Source organism: Varroa destructor, unplaced genomic scaffold (genome assembly GCF_002443255.2).
Source record: "Varroa destructor unplaced genomic scaffold, Vdes_3.0 BEIS01000003.1, whole genome shotgun sequence".
Lineage (NCBI taxonomy): Eukaryota > Metazoa > Arthropoda > Arachnida > Mesostigmata > Varroidae > Varroa > Varroa destructor.
In genome coordinates, this window is record NW_019211456.1 from 17,890,142 (window position 1) to 17,907,688 (window position 17,547).

Consider the following 17,547-nt stretch of genomic DNA (forward strand, 5'->3'; position numbering starts at 1 on the left):
ATATGCTGTGATTTTATTGTGACGCTGTGGTATTTTAACTACGTAGAGTTTTTACCCGAATTAACTAGTGTGCACGTAATAAAGTGCGCTAACGAAGACTCTAACTCGTAATCTTTCACGAAAGTCACACAGGCTAGATTTACATTATTATGAGATTGCGAGTAATCAAGCGCTAATTTTGTATTTTATCTTCTTCACAACATTTGAGTGAAGATGTACTGCTAAACACTGAAACTCAGTGACAACACCTACTGTAAATCTTCTACAGCCCCTATGGGAGAGATCCCTTGATATTACCTACCTGGCCCAACCAGGCAGCCCCCGGGGCCGATTTATCTCAATATACAACCCATAAACCAGCTCCCTTTAGCTACCGTTTCTTTCCTAGCCAACCACCTGTCGCCCAAGCAGTAACCTGCAGAGGAACTGATGCCTCTCAGCTTACCAACTTGCGGGCCAGCTCTTGAAATTCTACGCGGAAACGCGATGCTCCGAATGCTCACGAAACCTATGAACACAGGGCGGGCAAATTCGAAGTATACTACCCGAGCCCCAAATCGTATCACCCTGCCGAGTGTTTCGATAGTGAGACCGGGAAAATCCTTGCTTACGGTTGTTGGCAAGTAGATGGGTAAACTGCGCCAAAAATCAACATGTAAATACTTATCGCAGATACATTCTTAAGTAAGCGAAGACAGGCTGAGGTGTTCCGGTGTGTCTTCACTTCCTGCGAGTGTCATGGTGAATCGTGTCATGCACTACAGCATGTTCAAAGGAAGATGAACGCTTCAGCTTACAGACAGCCCAACAAACGTGATGTGGATCACATCAGGGCGCTCTTTCAATGTTCTCGTAGACGAATTTCAATTTATTTCGTATACTGTCCGCGATCCTTCTGTCGCCATTTTCGTGAAGTTACCGTCTCCAGTAGGCACAGGTTCGTAGGGGCTCCAGCCTCACATTGAATTCAGGTTTCATCCAGCATAGCATAGCATACAACGAACTACAATGTAATATCGATTCAGCATACCCTTTTGGACGCATACAGCGGTGATGTTGAATTTGTTTTACGGGCCTTTTTTATTTTATTGATCATTTGATCCTACTAGAATACAGCGACGATTAAAAAATATTGATCGTTGTGTGTAATACATAGACAGGCTACGACAATTGGGCAGCGCAACTACCTCGTGGATCGGAGTTATTCATTACAGGTTATGTAAGAGAAGGCATAAAGGGAAATGGGTTTCGGGGCGGTGACGGTGATTTCAATGGAGATTATACTCGTGTCTCTTCTATGCGTTCTCTGTGGAGATTTGCCTCTTAGACGTTTTGGAATTCTGGTCGGGCAAAAGATTAAGTTTTAGGTTGTGCCCTATCGATAGCTTCTTGCCCGCGTCATAACTTTGAGTACGTTAACTCCTGATAGTTGACTGAATAAAGGAAGGACAGTACAGGCCCTGCTTAGTATGATTCTGCTATGAAATGACAGGGGATAACTTTTCGGTGAAAGAAAGGACCAGCTGTTGGGTGAAATTGGAGCCGCATTGAAGGTTTCAGTTAAGTGAGCAACAAATTCGCTTGATCCTTGTAGCGTGAAAATAGAATCGTTTCAGACAAAAGTTACCGCCTATACTGCATAGCGCACCTTACGCTAAGACGACGAATTTGGTCGAATAACCGTACGGCTTGATGCTTGGACTATTCAATGTTTTATGTATTTTTCCTCGAACATTTTTTTTTGTGAAAACCTGGCAGGTAGACGTATTGGTAAATGGTTAATCACATTGAAAGACCTATTTGTTCTGGGTTGCTCTGAATGATATTGGTCTATGAGAGGTATACAAATGGGTAAACTCGAGGTTCATTCAAATTAGTGACCCTATTTAGCTGACCTCGAATAAATTGAACGACATAATTAATCCTAAATTTCATGCTTAGCCTAGTGCATTAACTATAAAATAGTATTTATAGTCGAATTAAGTTTTACGCATATAACTTTACGGGGGCTGAAAATAGCTCCGTCCAATTAATCGGTTCTAGGAATTAGCGCAGCTTCACGGTGCAAGTGGCGTCTAAATAAATCTCTATAAAAACGCGTTTCCCTGCGTTCTGTCTTTCGCGTCCAGGTACAATCTTGGGCAGTCTTTCACTTCAATAGGAAAACCGGCTAACTTCTAAACCAAGAAATCGCAGACCTAAGGGCAATTAAGAGATCTGATCGAGTCTCCCCACCCGTAAGTCTAAGATCAAGAGCTCGGATATTCAAATACACACTCCAAGTTAACCCCGTGTCCTCTGCCACTGGTAAAACCAATCTTTTTGCCCGGTACCGCCTGACACGTCGCCCTAGAGTAGTTCACTTCTTGGAAAAGTGCGGTTGAATGCCATTTTCAACAAGCCCCGTCTAATTCGGACTAAAAACAATCAGAGATAGGGGTAAAGTATAGAAAAAAGGAAACATAAAAACAATCGCACAAGGCGTTTTTACCTCTAGATTTTGTATATGTGGAGCTCATTGGAGACCTAGGAAAAAGTGGAACAGAATACCCTGATGAAAGCAGAAGCCGATAGTATTACAAATATTTGATCGAACCTTATCGATAGGCGACTAGGTTGTGATCGGAAGTACGTTATTTAATTTATGATATTTAAATTTTTTTTTTTTATTAGCCACTGATACGAGTTTTTCTCATCAAAACATATATATCGGGATTTGTGGTTAGGCAAGCAGTCTGCATGTCTTGTAAGATTAACATTTGTACATATACCATTAGCTGTTGTATAGCAATAAGTCATTTGCAAAGAGAAGACATTGGTAGGCGCTTTCAAAGCTTCTAGTAAAACCAGAGGCTAAACGACTGACACGTACCGAGGGCTTAACGTTAGACAGAGCATAGAAAAGGTGCTACTAAGCTCTTAGCTGAACTCTAGTAGTAAAAACAAGTAGAAGGTTCATTTGTATTCCCTCGGGTACTGTCTCAAAGAGCTGCTCCGTATTCTGAATATTATTAGTCCGATGGATATAATACCTTAGCTTCTCTATTATTCAGTACTGATATGGTAAACTGAGTGTTGCAAGAAAACAGGCCATTGATTATCTTTACAAACTAGATGTGATACAAGAATGCTTCTATTTACGGATGACAGAATATTTTAATTGGTACTATCATGAATTTTAAATCGTCAATCTGCGCCTATCATGAATTTGTATCAGCCTTACGTTTTCTCATGTGCCTATAAGCACGCTCTTGATTAGTGCTATACTAATCTATTTCCTAAAGAACCATTAGGCATGGCTGTACAACAACTATGGATGTTAAGTAATGTTTTTATCTGCTGCCGGGAATGTTGGATAGCGCGGAGAATACCTGGAGCAGTCGATTCGGTACGTGATTGAAGCAGACTATCGTGTGTTTTGCAGCTTCAGAACGTCTAGAGGGTTTCTACAACAGTTTAGACATTATGCAAAAGCTGTGCGCTTCTTTAAAAGTGATCCTATTTATTGATTGACGTCTACTAGTCTATACTTAGCGGTAAGTAGAACTGGCAAACTCAACTAAGCCCGAATGTGGCTCTCACATATCACACGTTATACTCTCAACGCTAACGCGGCACTGATGTGATTAGTGGTACTGATAGGGCCACCGTCAAATAACGTATAGGCCTTTTGTCGTCATTTGGCCCTGATGGTCCCTGCTTGAATAATGCATGCCACTCGTGCCTTTGCCAAAAGCGCCTCTTCCTGGGGCGTAAGAAGCAAAGTTGTGTCCCTAAAAAGCCCCGGTCGCTGGTTCTGACCGGTCGACAGGCCGCGAGACTTTGGCCCCCATTGGGGAGGCGAGACGCTTAAAAGCAGCTCGTTGACTTTCACACTTGAGGTGTAAGCACGTCACATAATACGAGTGTCGAGGTCGCAGGCTTTGTTGCAGAAGACACCTTTATCCCTTTTTACTTTAGCTTCGTAGTCTAACAAGCTCTCTCTCTCTCTCTCTCTCTCTCTCTCCCCCCTCTCTCTCTCTGCTAATAGAGTAAATCGGCGAATTTCACCGATCGCTTTGACCCCTTGAGCTTGACATGCACGACTAGTGATATTTCATTGATCATCAAGCCCTAGTGAAGTGGTAAGAAAAATAAGCTTAGTTAAAAAAAGAGAATATAATATCACCGCATTCGTAGTTGTGACCGAAAGGCCGAATCAATATATTCGTAAATTATTTATTAGCCAAACTAAAATATTCACTTTTTTGTTTTATAGAACGCTCAAACTTTACGTGCAATCAGTTTCTACCCCTTGCTATTTACGACATGGCTAAAAGAGAAGATATTTTCATCACGTTTAATGATATATAACCATTGTGTATCCAGAAACCAGTCGAGTTCATTTCACTGAGGGCATGGTGTGTACTGCCATTCTCAGATAGTGGGTATTCAACGGATACGCCACTATTTGAGGCGAAGCACTCAGAACAAAGCAAAGTGGTAATCCAGACACAGGATCCTGAACGTAAATAATGAATAGCGTGGTTTTTCTATATATATATATATATATATATATATATATATATTCCGTAAGTCAATATTGACGTAAATGTATCATCAAAAATAATCTGTAGATCTCGTTTAATCTTTAGGAGTTGGCGTATTAAACGAGATTCGCTTTTCTAAGCCATCGAACTGGATGGGTGGTCCTGCTGAGGAACTGTCTTTTGATAACATTGGAACCGCCGTATGGTACACGACATACGGTGTTACTCCAAGTGATTGGTATGCTTCGAACGCTGTCTCGTAACTGTCATGCACGTAGCATCGCACTCTTGCTATTATCTTTTTTCTTTCTTTTTCTATAAATGCTTTTCTAAGCAAATTATCAAGTGACTTCGTTCGTATCGTACCCGATACAGAGATCGAATAAATAAAATGTTTTCCTATCTGTTTTCTCAAATCTGTGGGTTCTTTTTGTTGGTTTTAAAATTGCCGCATCGTAAGGCAGCATGCAGTTTCCTGCATGTAGACACAGACCTGTTTTTTTTTAAATTAATATGGCATCTACCTTTTGCGCGTACAATTAGCTTGCTAGGGTTATGTCTAGACTGGCTCTTTGCTTGCTAAAACGAAAAACGTTAGGCGTGCGACCGTCGCATGCAACATCAGAACCCAGTTTAAACGTAATATCATCAACGTAAATGCTGTGTACTAATACGTACTTTAGGTTTTTGCTTCCCAGCGTCAGTTTTCAAGCCAGACGCGATCGTTCGGTGAGCCAAGCTTACCTACAGACTTTTAGCTTTAGTCAACCAGGTGCAATTGCTGTCGTTGACTCATTATTGGCTCTCCGCACTTCCGGGCCTTTATATGTTCAGGTGTGTGGATGTGATAAACTAAGAATCCTCTACACAAATAAATCTATGAAGATGAAACGGGAGGCTTCTTTTTCGCTTATGGTCAAAGATCCAGTTCAGCTCGGTTTCGGGCCGCAGTAAACCCTTGTTTCACTTTCTTTCCTGCTTAATCTTCCAATACAGATGGTGGAAGTATGGTTGTAATGATGGGTGCGAACATGTGACACCCAGAAGTGGACCGCCACATGAAAGGGTCGACGTAGATAGACAGTTGTGCGTTTCTAGAACATCACCGACTGTCCAGAATGGGTTGTTCTATCCCTATCCATTCGCCCCCACTGTTGACGAAGTGTGATTAGAACTAACAGATTTTGGGCACTCGGGTTAAACCTAGGCTCGTACTAATCTCCGCTCTGAGTATCGACGACATTTTGCTAGATACGACTAGGAGGTAGCAGTGGTTCCATGATAAGCCATTACATGAAACAGGAATCAGCATAGATCTGTTCTCCTGTGGATAATATTTAGTAGTTGTAGTTATGCTAGAAGGTATACTCATAGTTTCAACTGACTGAGCTCATCCACCGTACACAAGACATGGCTAATGCGCATACATATGATCGTCACAATTTTCAAACAAAGGAGTCAAAATAGAACCGCGTATAGGATCTAGTTTAACACTTCTTGCTCCGCAGTCGAAGCATTCAGATCGTGTAAAGCCGATAGAAGGTCTAGATTATCAGTTAGGGGTTTTTTTTTTTTCATTTACGGACGTATTTTATTGGTTTTTAGTGCGTTTGTGTATTGGTGTACGCGTGTTTCTGCGTGATCGTCAATGGTTGTGTTGATGGCGATAATATTTCTTACCATTACCAGTACGTTGGTGTCCGGAGGTGATAACTCTACTAACGTGCAAACAAGTTCCTAACTTCTGATCAGTGAACAGGACAGAACGCTCGCTGATGACTTTTCTGTGCGGCTGCTACTGAACGGAGCAGCGCGGGTATACAGTTTTGCATTTGACTATCTCGCTTAAACAAAATCTGTGAGTAGTCAAAGATATCATATGGAGCGTTTCTATATGATGTCGCCAGTTGTCGTAACCGACATTTTGCAGAGGCTGTTGGGAATATTAAGAGAAGATAAAGAGAAGAAAGAATATAAAGAGAGATAATTCTAATAAACTATGTTAATCTTGTCGAATTTGAAGTTGAATAAAGAGAACTTAAAGCGATTTTCCTGCGCAGAGTTCAACCTCGATTTAAGGTACGATGGAAGCATAACGGGAGACATATTGCTTAATTTTAACAGGGAATGTTAGTATACTATTGATTTGATAACGCACTGTCGGCTAAGAGGACTGTGCAGCAGGTGCGCCTGATACTTAATGAATTCCTTGTATATTCATTTGATGCATGGATCAGATACAGAAGGTTTAAAAGTACTTCTTTTCATAGCATAATTAAGTTAGGAAAATGAGCCAAAGCTGATATGTATAGACATGGAGAGAACGGGACGTTTCTGTTTCAACAAAAAATTATTTTTAACCATTTCACTTGGCAGGAAAAAATAGCTAAATAGCGCATCCTACGAAAACGTTGATTCAGCTTATAGACAAACTAATAGAGTATGATTTCTATTTGTGTATTTTCAGTTGGACAATATTAGAGCGTGTCTCGATCTCCTCCAACAACTTGGAGTTGATGTTGACGGCATTTCGCCTCACGGTAAGTTGTTCTTAAAAAAAATTTGTTGTTCTAGCAATTTCATAGATAAATTTGTTATCATTTATAATTGAAATCTACCAAATGGGCTGTTGTGGAAATATATACGGAAGTCTTTTGACGTTTTTCTTTTCGTAAAGTAAGATCATCAGTACAAATCGCGTTGTACACATTGTTTTTTTCGCGACAAATGTTATTTATTACATTCTCGCTTGACCAAAAATGTTGCAGATATCCACGAAGGCCACACAAAGCCAATCCTGAGCTTGTTCTTCGGTCTGAGCCGTTTCAAGCAGACCCACAAACAGGCACTCAAGATTTCGGCAGGCTTTACCATAGCTCCAAACGCTTTATCACCAGGAACAGTTCCGTCTATAAGTTCTTCGTCCTCGAGTTTGACAACTTCCAATGAAAAAATGGTCGCTGCTGATCTGCTATCTCCGCCGACGGAGATTCAGTCCAGGTCAATATTTCTCTGTCGTTTACATTTGCTGGATAAACATAGGACAGATTTATCACCACTTATTAATCAACACTTATTAATTGTGATAATGTTTACATTAGTGCGCTCCTTATCATGCATACTGTGTAATCTGTTCGAAATAGGCAGTACATTAAAACTTTTAGGTTTGTCTATATAACAACGTATTCATAGTACCGTTGATGATAGGGCTGGGCAGTCTTCAGGTAAATGATTTGAAGTGAATGTCTTCGTGCATTTCGAAAGAGAACGCCCATACGCTTCAGTAGATACGATGTGAGTTTTTCCATTCGAAGTAAAACTAGTTGATTGAACTTTTTCCACTAAACTGTATTGCAATCGTTTACGTGCATATAGTATTTATCTATTTTTTACAACTGCCACATCAACAGAAAGGATGCCAAATACTAACGAATCGAGACTGAGTGTACTGCGAACCAAATGTGATTCGATAAGTTACATTTAAACAACCTCGCAATAGCACTCGCAAATCTTAGTGCAAGGGTATAATAATGCCGGCATAATAGTGCCGGCATAATTCACAGACCCCGGGACTTTCCTGCTTTATAACATATGCCAACAAACATGTCATGAAGCATCTTCAAGGCAGACCGAACGCCCGCCCACTCGCTTGCATCATTTTTCTGTATTTAACTTTAGTCCTGAACTTCGGCAGTGTTTAGAAAATGGACCATAGCTAAATTCGATAGAAGTCCTTTTTATCGGTGCATAGGCAATATATGAAACTAAAGCGAGAGTCAGTGAGCAATCACTCAACAGCGCTACAATTCGAATAGAAACTTCTGTGATTTATTTGGACGCCTCGCATTAAGCGTGTAGAGATCTAACTCACTACACATAAACCTAATGATGAATATCACGTAACATCTTTATGTTTTTTTAACCATTTGGCGCATGGATGGCTCAGGAAAATGAAGGCAAACGATTTAGGGCAAAGTGCAAGTGCTGTTTGTGTAACATCAATAAAACTTTACGTGAAATCGTTAGAATGATTTTTTTCGGTTAACTTCGCTTAGATTCACCGCGTGGCGCCACCTGGTTTTCTTAGTTGGAATCCACTTTTTCGTCGAGGAAATTTTGTTTTACGCGGTCCGACCAGGGGGCGCTGCGGTAGACAAATAGCCAAGGCCTGCGAATTATGCCGGCCTATACCTTTGCAGTAAGAATTGCCAGTGCCGTCGTGATATTTTATATAGAAAAAACTTGAGATGATGCATTCGTTAACTGAACACTGTTTACATAATATATGTTGGTTAATACTTAGAACATAAATTTGACTGATAGCGTTTAGTGTAGCTAAGGAGATCAAAAATACCTAGGAGATTTTATACTAATTTACTGATGAGTACCAGCAGCGATTTTTTTAAAATGCAGTTATACCTTTTTATACAGAAAATCGATCGTGTATATTGTCTTCTATAGAAATCCACACCGCAAAGAAGGGTTGCTTTTCATGGAAGCAATATGACTGAAAAAACTTCGTTCATAAAAACGACATAGAAAAGGCCGATTTTTGGCATTCACATTTTTGGGTACCACTTTAAACGGAATTGATATATATATATATATAGTTGTGTGTGTGTAGTTCATTATCATAATAACATTATCTTCCAAATATGGTTCTAATTTTGTCAAACGCATCAAACCGATTAGATAAGGGGCATTTGACATGAAGTGAAGCGTGTTTTGAAGAAGGCGTGACAGGCGTCAAGTGTTCGAAGGTGGATGCCGTTGGCTGCCTGCCGCACTGGCAGTTTCAATCCGAGAAGCCCAATGGAAGAAAAATTGAGCATAGTCCCGAACCACTAACGAAAAACAACACACATTAAACAAAATTAGTTAGCTAGATGTTACGCCCTCGAATACGTTACCCTTGCACTTATCTATTATGACTTACCGATACGTTTACCTAACGAAACTAAAGCGTATCAATCGCTGTAAAACAGAAACTTGCTTATATAATATATTATTAAAAATGTGCTTGTGTGTCTATTTTTTTTTACCGCTCATTATGTGCGAGCTGATATGTGTATTATGACACAATATTATAATACGCTCATAGTAACATAATGCCTTCTCTCAGGCGAGCTCATTAGCAGTGCGGTTTTCTAGCATTTCGATATTTACCCTATATTGAAAGTGTTTTTGTGGACCAATTTCATAGGCGCCCATTGATACATTACATCTCAACGTTAAAACACGTAACTGAACTCGAGGATAAAACAAACAATAGCTTTAACTATAGCACCTGGTCAGCATATATTTGAGGCATTAGGCTGTATTGAAACAGTGGGATTATGGCGTACTGCATATAGGTTTAGCAGTTATACAATCGGTTTAATGTGTGCTCATCGGCTTTGTTGTAGGTTGCCGACGTTGACGACTGGGCTGGCCCGAGTCTCGTTTCTTGATCGGCCTGGTTCGACCTCGTCCGTGCCTCGAAGGTATTCCGCACACCCCGTCCTATTGCAGGATAACAGCAATCCAAGGTTTGTGGCTGCGATCATTTACAAGCCTTCTAATAAACTAGTACGAGTATGTTCTTTACGCGGTTAGAGATGAACATCATTTTTTTGTTAGGAAATAATAATAAATTTATTCAGCTTACGTTAGTCCATCGAAAAGGGGACAAATTTGTAAAAATATTTATCACGTAGGTCTAGTGTTGTACGGGCCTAATGTCCTGTGTTGTCCTCTTACCTTTAATTAGATCGCATCACACCCTTGGACATTCAGGCCACGTGAAGAACCACTCTAGTAATGGCCACACTGCTACCTCAGGCAATAACAGTCTTAATCGACACCAAACGTCTCATCAACATCCGCAGCATCGCATCAGTCCAGGTTAGTCTTTCACGCGGATAACTTTAGTTCGGCGTATTTTTCATATCTGCTATTTTTCTTCAAAGCTGCCTACTGATATGGTACGGTATTTTGCGCTTGGGAGAGTGGACATCCCTAAGCTATCGACAATTACTAGGCATTGGACTACCTTCAGTCGCAGCGAATTCGTCGTAGGTTGGACTACTCCCAATGGACATGGCCACTGGGAAGGAGCTACGATTACTTTCCGTAGTGGACCTTCTACGTAAATACTCACACGGCTTACCACGGAAATATAGCTTTACTATAAGCCTACGATATAACCTAATGCAGTCTCTTCCGATCCAAAATGTTGGGACATTAAAGTTGAAACATTTAGCTAAGAACACCTTAGCTTAGGGAATATACTATTGATCACATTGTTGATAACATAGATCGTTTTTAGACCATCGTGATGCTAATGAGAAGGTTTGTCTGCGTTTTGCATAGGGAAGGTAATAAAAGTAATTTTACTGTTTATCAGTTGCACTATGAACCGAAACAATTATTTGGATGAATACGATAACAACTGTAGACAAATCACAGTTTTTTGTTGGGAAATAGGCGAGAATCACCTAGCTCCTGGCCTGTGCAACTGAGGCAAATATAACATTTTTCCTGTATTTTATAACGCTAAATGCTTAATACCAATGAACCGGACCAAACTTCGCAGATGTCCAGATCTGTGCAGATATTCAGAGTAAAATGACTGACGAAGTTTTCGAAGTAAAATGTGTCAAATATTTGATTTGTTTTAATTTTCATCGTAAAGGAACACACAGAGGAAAACGTTTTCGAAAACAGCCGACGCAACTGCTACTGCCTACCACTAAAAGGTGCGTGGGGGAGAAGTAGCTTTCTGTGGCGGACGTTTCTGCTCGAAAAGGGGAGCTCTAGACTTTCTTTTCCGTTTGTGACGGACCGTAGGCATAGTTTTCCGTGAAGCTGAAAACTTTACCGGCGTAGCGTACATTGCAGCCATTTACGTAGTGTTAAACGCAGTACTATGTTCCCAGAAGTTTAGACTAGACAGCCCTGTGGGAAAGGAAAATCCAAGGGGCAAGCGAGCCCGGCTAATAAATAATGGCCACGCCGCACCGACTGCCAATTCACCCATCGTCTGATTTGCCGGCGCCCCGTACTTGTGAAACCCAGTTCAGAATTAAGTCAACAGCCTAGTTGCCTTTGTTGCTATCGCCGTCAGAACTTCGGTAACTACTGTGAACATCGTGGCCAACGAATTTAGACCGAAGTAAAGATAGGTGTCGTTCCCCATTCTATTGCTATCTAAATGAAAGCCTTTAAACAATAACGGTCACAACGAACGTCGTAACAATGAACAAGAATGATGGCAGATATTTGTTGGTAAAGTTCGCGAGCAACAAATATATCTGTGTAACTCGCATAAATACATTCCGCAGGCAAAAGTGAATTTTAGCACATAACAAAGGACATCTCTACGTAGCCAGACAACGGAGACACATTTTGCGCAATTGAAAAATGAATAGGACAATTGTGTCTCGTAACTATGTCGACTTGCCTTAGAACTTCTGGTAGTGCTACCAGTGACGATAACATTGTATTGTGTCGCACTTGCGGAATCAGTAATGGACAATACGTCTAGAACGAAGGACAGTTGTGCTGAGAACCTTCGACGACAAAGCTCATCTGATGAAGTCAGATAGTTCGAGCTCAAGAAAACTTTAAATTTTACGAAAATATATATGAAGACTATAATAATGATGTTGCACATAGTGCAATAAGACAACAACGGAATACAACCTAGGTATTCAATTTTCATTTTGATATCAACATCGACAAATACCGAGTATACAGAAAAACAAATAGACTGTTTCTTAGTGTAGTACTCATAATGGCATTGAATCTTTATCTCTTTAGTACTTTTCGATTGGCTCAAGAAACTACTTTTATTTGTTACAAGTAAACGGAACCGGTGCTAAGCGTTGCTGACAATCAGCGAAACATGTCTACACCTGATTCCGCATCTAGACGTTGTTACACGCCCCTGATGTTCGTAAGAAAGTACGTTATCATTGCGGTGTCACAAAACCAACTTCATCCGTTAATTTTTTTTTTTCTTATAATTCCAAAATGTCTAAATTCTAATTTCAATTGAACTAGTTACTATTGAACCATTTTCCCTGTACGTAAAAATAAACACATTTTATATTTTACGGGTTTTTATAAGTCTGCTGTTTCAAATCGGGACGCAACGTATTTCGCGCTACAGGAGTATTTCTTTTGTGTCATTGACTCAGAACGCTGGAGATATTTGTAAGCTCAACACGTATAATACTACAGCTCTTCATTTGCAGGTTGGACGCGGGTTAAAATCTTCAAATCCAAGCAGATATCCGATAGATCGCCAATTTTTTTAGACAACCGTTATCTGAGGTTGGGCAGGCATTAATAATGGACGCATTTTCTAAGCATCAAGGTCGTTAGCACCTTCTAAGGTCAGCCAACCAACCATCCTGCTTGAAGAAGTACGCTCGACATAAAAAAATGGCATGATGAAAAGTTTGCAAAACCTATAATAGGTTCGTCTTTATGGTAGCGACAGTTCCCGATAGCGGCAGTGAATCGTTTGCATGCTCAACGATAAAGATAGCGATACTTTATTCTTAGCAAGTTCCGTGGTCACGTCTCCATAGTTTAGGCCTTCTAGGCACCTTGGCCGATTCTTCCTCGATGTTTATCCTGCGCCCAACGGACTAAGCGGTCAGTCGGTAGAGATAGAGGTTGAATCGAGTTTTCCTCTGGCTGGTCTAATGTGATTCGTTTGTCAATGTATCGATTCGTCGTCCTGACGATGCACCAATCGTTCGTCCTTTTGTCGCATAAGACTCTTTGTTTTTGCAGGCGAGCCTACGCTGGCTCACATCTTCAACAGGCCTGTGTCCATATGAGGCCCATGCCCGAACCGATCTAGTAGTACTTAGCCAGTCGTTGAAACTAGAGTGTAGCTTGATATAGCATCAATAATGGTAACACGCTGTTGTTTTTCTCGAAATTGAGTTGCAGCTATATTTCTGTAGATGTGAGTTCTGCTATTTTTTCACTGCGTTATTTGCTATTTTGTAATAATTAAGCTTATCTCTTATAAGCATTCTGGCATCTTGAAGATTGAGCTAAATACATAGACTGTGATTCCCCAGCAGTAAAGCGTTCTCATATCTGAAAAAGCTTAGAAACGTGAGTAGTCGTTAGATACCAAGTGCATTGATACGTTTTAATTCTTGAATAGAGTTAAATAATCAGACCGTTTAGCTATCTAATAACAATACCACGCAAAAATTGAGTCAAGTCGCTAGATGGCTGTGACTATAACATCCTAATATACGTTAACACCACCTTAAAACTATTCGTTGGTTATCATTTAATTTAAAGGACGTTTAGTGAAAATAGGTTGGTCAGTCAGTCAGTCAGTCAGTCTCTCTCTATTTTCGTCTATAGCAGGACTCAATTTCGTCCAACACAGGTATGCATCATTAAACGAGATAGGAAAAGCAAGTGCAGGCTAAAACTACACAGCTACATATACATGGATATATATACCCGGCTTGAATCCCAAAGCCGTCGCCAACTTCAACACTTGGCGAACGCAGTACTTTGCACTCCTGCCACAGAAAAAGGTGGCGTGCTTCATCTCGACCCAGCGCCTAGCTTTTAGTCCGTATACTGACGATATCTAGTGATGCTGCGCTTATACAGCGCTAACGAACAAAGTCCGATTTATTGTGACTGCATTGGGTTGTTCGGACACTTCCTCGGCTCCTGTTCGTCTATTGTAATGGTTCAAGTCTGTTTTCGAGTGTCCACTTGCTGAGTAACGGCAGCATCGGCGGAAGCATCAATACAAGCACCATCAACAGTTTCGGTTCGCTCTTGCTCGAATCGACCCGGGTTATCTTAGTGCTAGTGACCAGCTGCATGTGTGCGTGTTTGTACGTAGTCGTGGCTTGCGTCTTGTCGGTAACGAGGCTATGCGTGGCTTGCCATCTTCAGACAAGATCAGCTTAGAGCATCCCCTTGTCTCGACCACCGCATATGATCGGGAATGATTTATGAGCTCGCCGCGTACGTACACTGCACAACCAGCGCTGGGCTCGAAAACCCTATGGGACATTGCCCACGAGTTGGGGCAGCAGGGAGGGAGGTCGCCACTGTCTATGTGCCTAACCTCAGTTTCTACAGCACAGCCCAGCAGTAGTAGTAGTAGTAATAGTACTCTAAGCCTGTCGCTGAGACCAGCAAGGCTAGGTTATACGCTAGGTCGTGCGGCTTCAGTGCAGTTAGAGCTCCGTTTTGACACTGTATCAAGTCTAATAGGATAGTCCATATATGAATTAATCTGAGAAAACGAGAGAAACGGTAGGAGTTGGGAGCTAACTGAACACTTGATGGTATTCATTCGCCCGTTCGTACACGCTGTGCCGCCTGTACACAGGTACATGCGCTAACTATGCTATAAATAGGGTAACAGCTAGACCACCGCATTTGCTTGATCGCAATTTTAAGTCTAAAAAATGCGTTTATTTTTGGAGTCATCAATAATTTAAATTGAAATTTAGTTATTCCCCGCGCTTAATAAATAGCTATTACATTTCTAAATGTTGTTAGTGCTAGCTAACTACATCATCGTTCACTTCTGTGTAGTCTCTCTATGCAGAAAACGATCCCCTTCGGCGTTCCAATATCCCCTCAGTACTTTTTTGCTATTGTTTCTGGTACCGCTAACTGGCTACCGCTGGTTTCATGGTACCGCTAACTGCCGTCGCCGTCGTTGCTGTTACGCTAAGACCACTGTTCTAAAAGAAGACCAAACTTGAATAACGCTGTCATGCATTCTTGGGTAAGGGCGCACCCCTTACTACCTGCCAGTCTGGCTATTTAACCCTCGCAGTCTTTGCAAGTGCCGCTTCATCGTTCACGTCGTCTGCCTGTTACTTAAGCTTTTATTAAGTATCGACGAAAGAGTAGGAACAGGCTGCGAAGACAGCTTTGTTTTGGATTTAAGCGACATGATTTATTGCCTTGCAGGAGCAAGAGCACATCGGAAGACTGCTGTAGAGTTGGCAACGAGGCACTTTTAGTTGGGGGCGTGAAGAGAGGGAACTTGTCAGAAGGGAAGAAACCCTCTACTGCAAAGCTACTGCTGTCCGCATGCTTCTAGGGACACACGGTCAGACGACGACTGGGGGAGCGTAAATTGAGCGACACTTTCCGAAAAGCAACATTAATGCGACAATTTGTTTTTAAGAGCTATGGTTTTCATTATAGATGTAAAATGGCATGTATGCAAAGAAAAATATCTGTTGTGGTTGAGGTTACTAGAAAAACTATCATATAGTACTTACGGAGCGGATGAAATTAAATTTTAGTTGTACTGGAAAATGCCATTCAGTTTGATCTAATCTGATAGTAATCTAGAATAAAAGGGTGCCATAATCTTACAAAAAGAAAATGCAGGTTGAATAGGTCGATTCAAGTTAGTAGTATATATTAACTATGATTTAAAGATTTTCCTATCGTCGTTAGTTTTCACGCTCCGTGTAGTGCTTTTATTTGCGTCTGCTGAGTTACCTCCTAACGCAACTTGTTAACGACGAATATTTGACGACTTGAGAGCTTCGTATGTGATCACTATGCTTTTTTCTATTGTAGGACAAACTTAGTGTCTGCTATTGATTAGTGCGTGCTGCAACATTATCACCTTTCAGTAAGTGCTATTGTACCTAGATCTGTGAATTTATTAAATATACTGTCTCAATACATATGTCATAGATCAGCACCAAAAATGACAGGAATTTTTGAAGCGATTTCGCGCACGATGCACTGTTACCTCGAGCCGTTTCCAGGTGTCTTCAATCGGCTTCTTTCCTGCCATCCAGACAACATTTGCCGGGACACTTTAAGAAACTTTTCTTCTTCGCCTTCGCAATTCTGCCGCCTGCTGAAGAGGCAGAAAGCATATAGCAGGTGTTTCTTCTTCCGCCTTTATCTAGCAGTTATCTTGCAGGCTACGTATAGGTATGCGTATAGCCAGCAAGGCGAAACCTGCTTTGCGTTCTATTCTCGTTGAAAGCCGTTCCTGATGGTGATAGTGCCGTCTATTCCGCCGCCTTCATTGCCGCCGCCGCCGCCGCAAATCCACGTCTGTCGGCCTAAGCGAAGTTTATATTCGGTGTGAAGTACACTTAAGTTTTATTGCGTCTTCCCTCCTCTACTTCGTCATACGGACACACACAAACCTCATGGTTTTCTTCATCCTGATGGAGACTCCAGCCCAGCGTCACTGTGCGTTGGCAGCCTGTGAAGTGAAGCGTTTTCCCTTCGCCTTGATGGCATGAGTCGCCATCACGAGTGTGGCGGCCACCACCCAACCCATCTTAGAGATCTGATGTTGATCGCAGCAATCGACTTCGGCAAAATTCGTGTACTGCCAGTCAGCGTGGTCCATGATTATGTGCGTTTGTTTAGGTGTGTTTATACATAAACGTACCCGTTAGACGCTATAGAATTCATTGCATTTAGCAGTATTCGAAGGATGGGCCAGGCAGCGATACGGTCGTATTGCGCTTAAAATTTGTGCACCTTTAACTATACAATTGATGTCAGCTTAGACTGTTAGACGACATAGCAGAAAACCTAATGCAGAACTGCCGCAACACATATAATATTGCATAAATTCTGCGAATACATATATATATATATATATATATATATATATATATATATATATAGATGCATGCGGTATCATTGGTTCCCCCCGTGTCATTGCGTTTTTCCTACGGGATGTCGATTCACGCGCGGAGATAATATATGGGACAGACTGTTTATAGGCATATGGGCGAAAGAAAGCTTTATAGGAGAAGCGGTCAATTTGAACGAGATGGCGGAATATCTCGTTTTGGTCCGAAATGGTCGATGCGTGCAAAGTCGTTGGTAAAGCTTTGCGATGAAACTTTTAGTTGTTTCACCTGCGACTACTGATTTGCTTAAGCAATGTTTCTGCCCCTCATCGTTATCGTATTTGAAGCGTTGCCCAAGCCGCTTCGCCCCTTTCCCCCCCGATAGTAACGGCTGTGGGAAA

The 17,547-nt window shown here is 41.3% G+C and overlaps 1 protein-coding gene and 1 long non-coding RNA gene across 9 annotated transcripts in view; one reads left to right on the top strand and one right to left on the bottom strand.

The window, feature by feature from the left end:
* Positions 1-17,547, top strand: part of sick (sickie) — a 355,991-nt gene that overhangs the window by 49,968 nt on the left and 288,476 nt on the right. For 7 of the 8 annotated variants that reach the window (XR_015323973.1, XM_022799625.2, XM_086983939.1 and 4 more), the window contains exons 3-6: positions 6,997-7,069; positions 7,298-7,529; positions 9,935-10,057; positions 10,279-10,412. Coding sequence is in view for 7 of the 8 variants with exons in the window: in XM_022799625.2 (XP_022655360.1) it covers positions 6,997-7,069; positions 7,298-7,529; positions 9,935-10,057; positions 10,279-10,412 (562 nt within the window). In the remaining variant the exon portion in view is untranslated. Of the gene's footprint in view, positions 1-3,266; positions 3,389-6,996; positions 7,070-7,297; positions 7,530-9,934; positions 10,058-10,278; positions 10,413-17,547 lie in introns of those variants that run through there. The other variant, XM_086983938.1, reaches the window with a different exon arrangement.
* LOC147756612 (uncharacterized) lies at positions 7,424-10,409 on the bottom strand. Its single transcript, XR_015323982.1, has 3 exons — positions 10,269-10,409; positions 7,725-9,373; positions 7,424-7,557 (listed from the first exon to the last, which is right to left on the bottom strand). It is a non-coding gene; the product is annotated as an uncharacterized LOC147756612 (long non-coding RNA).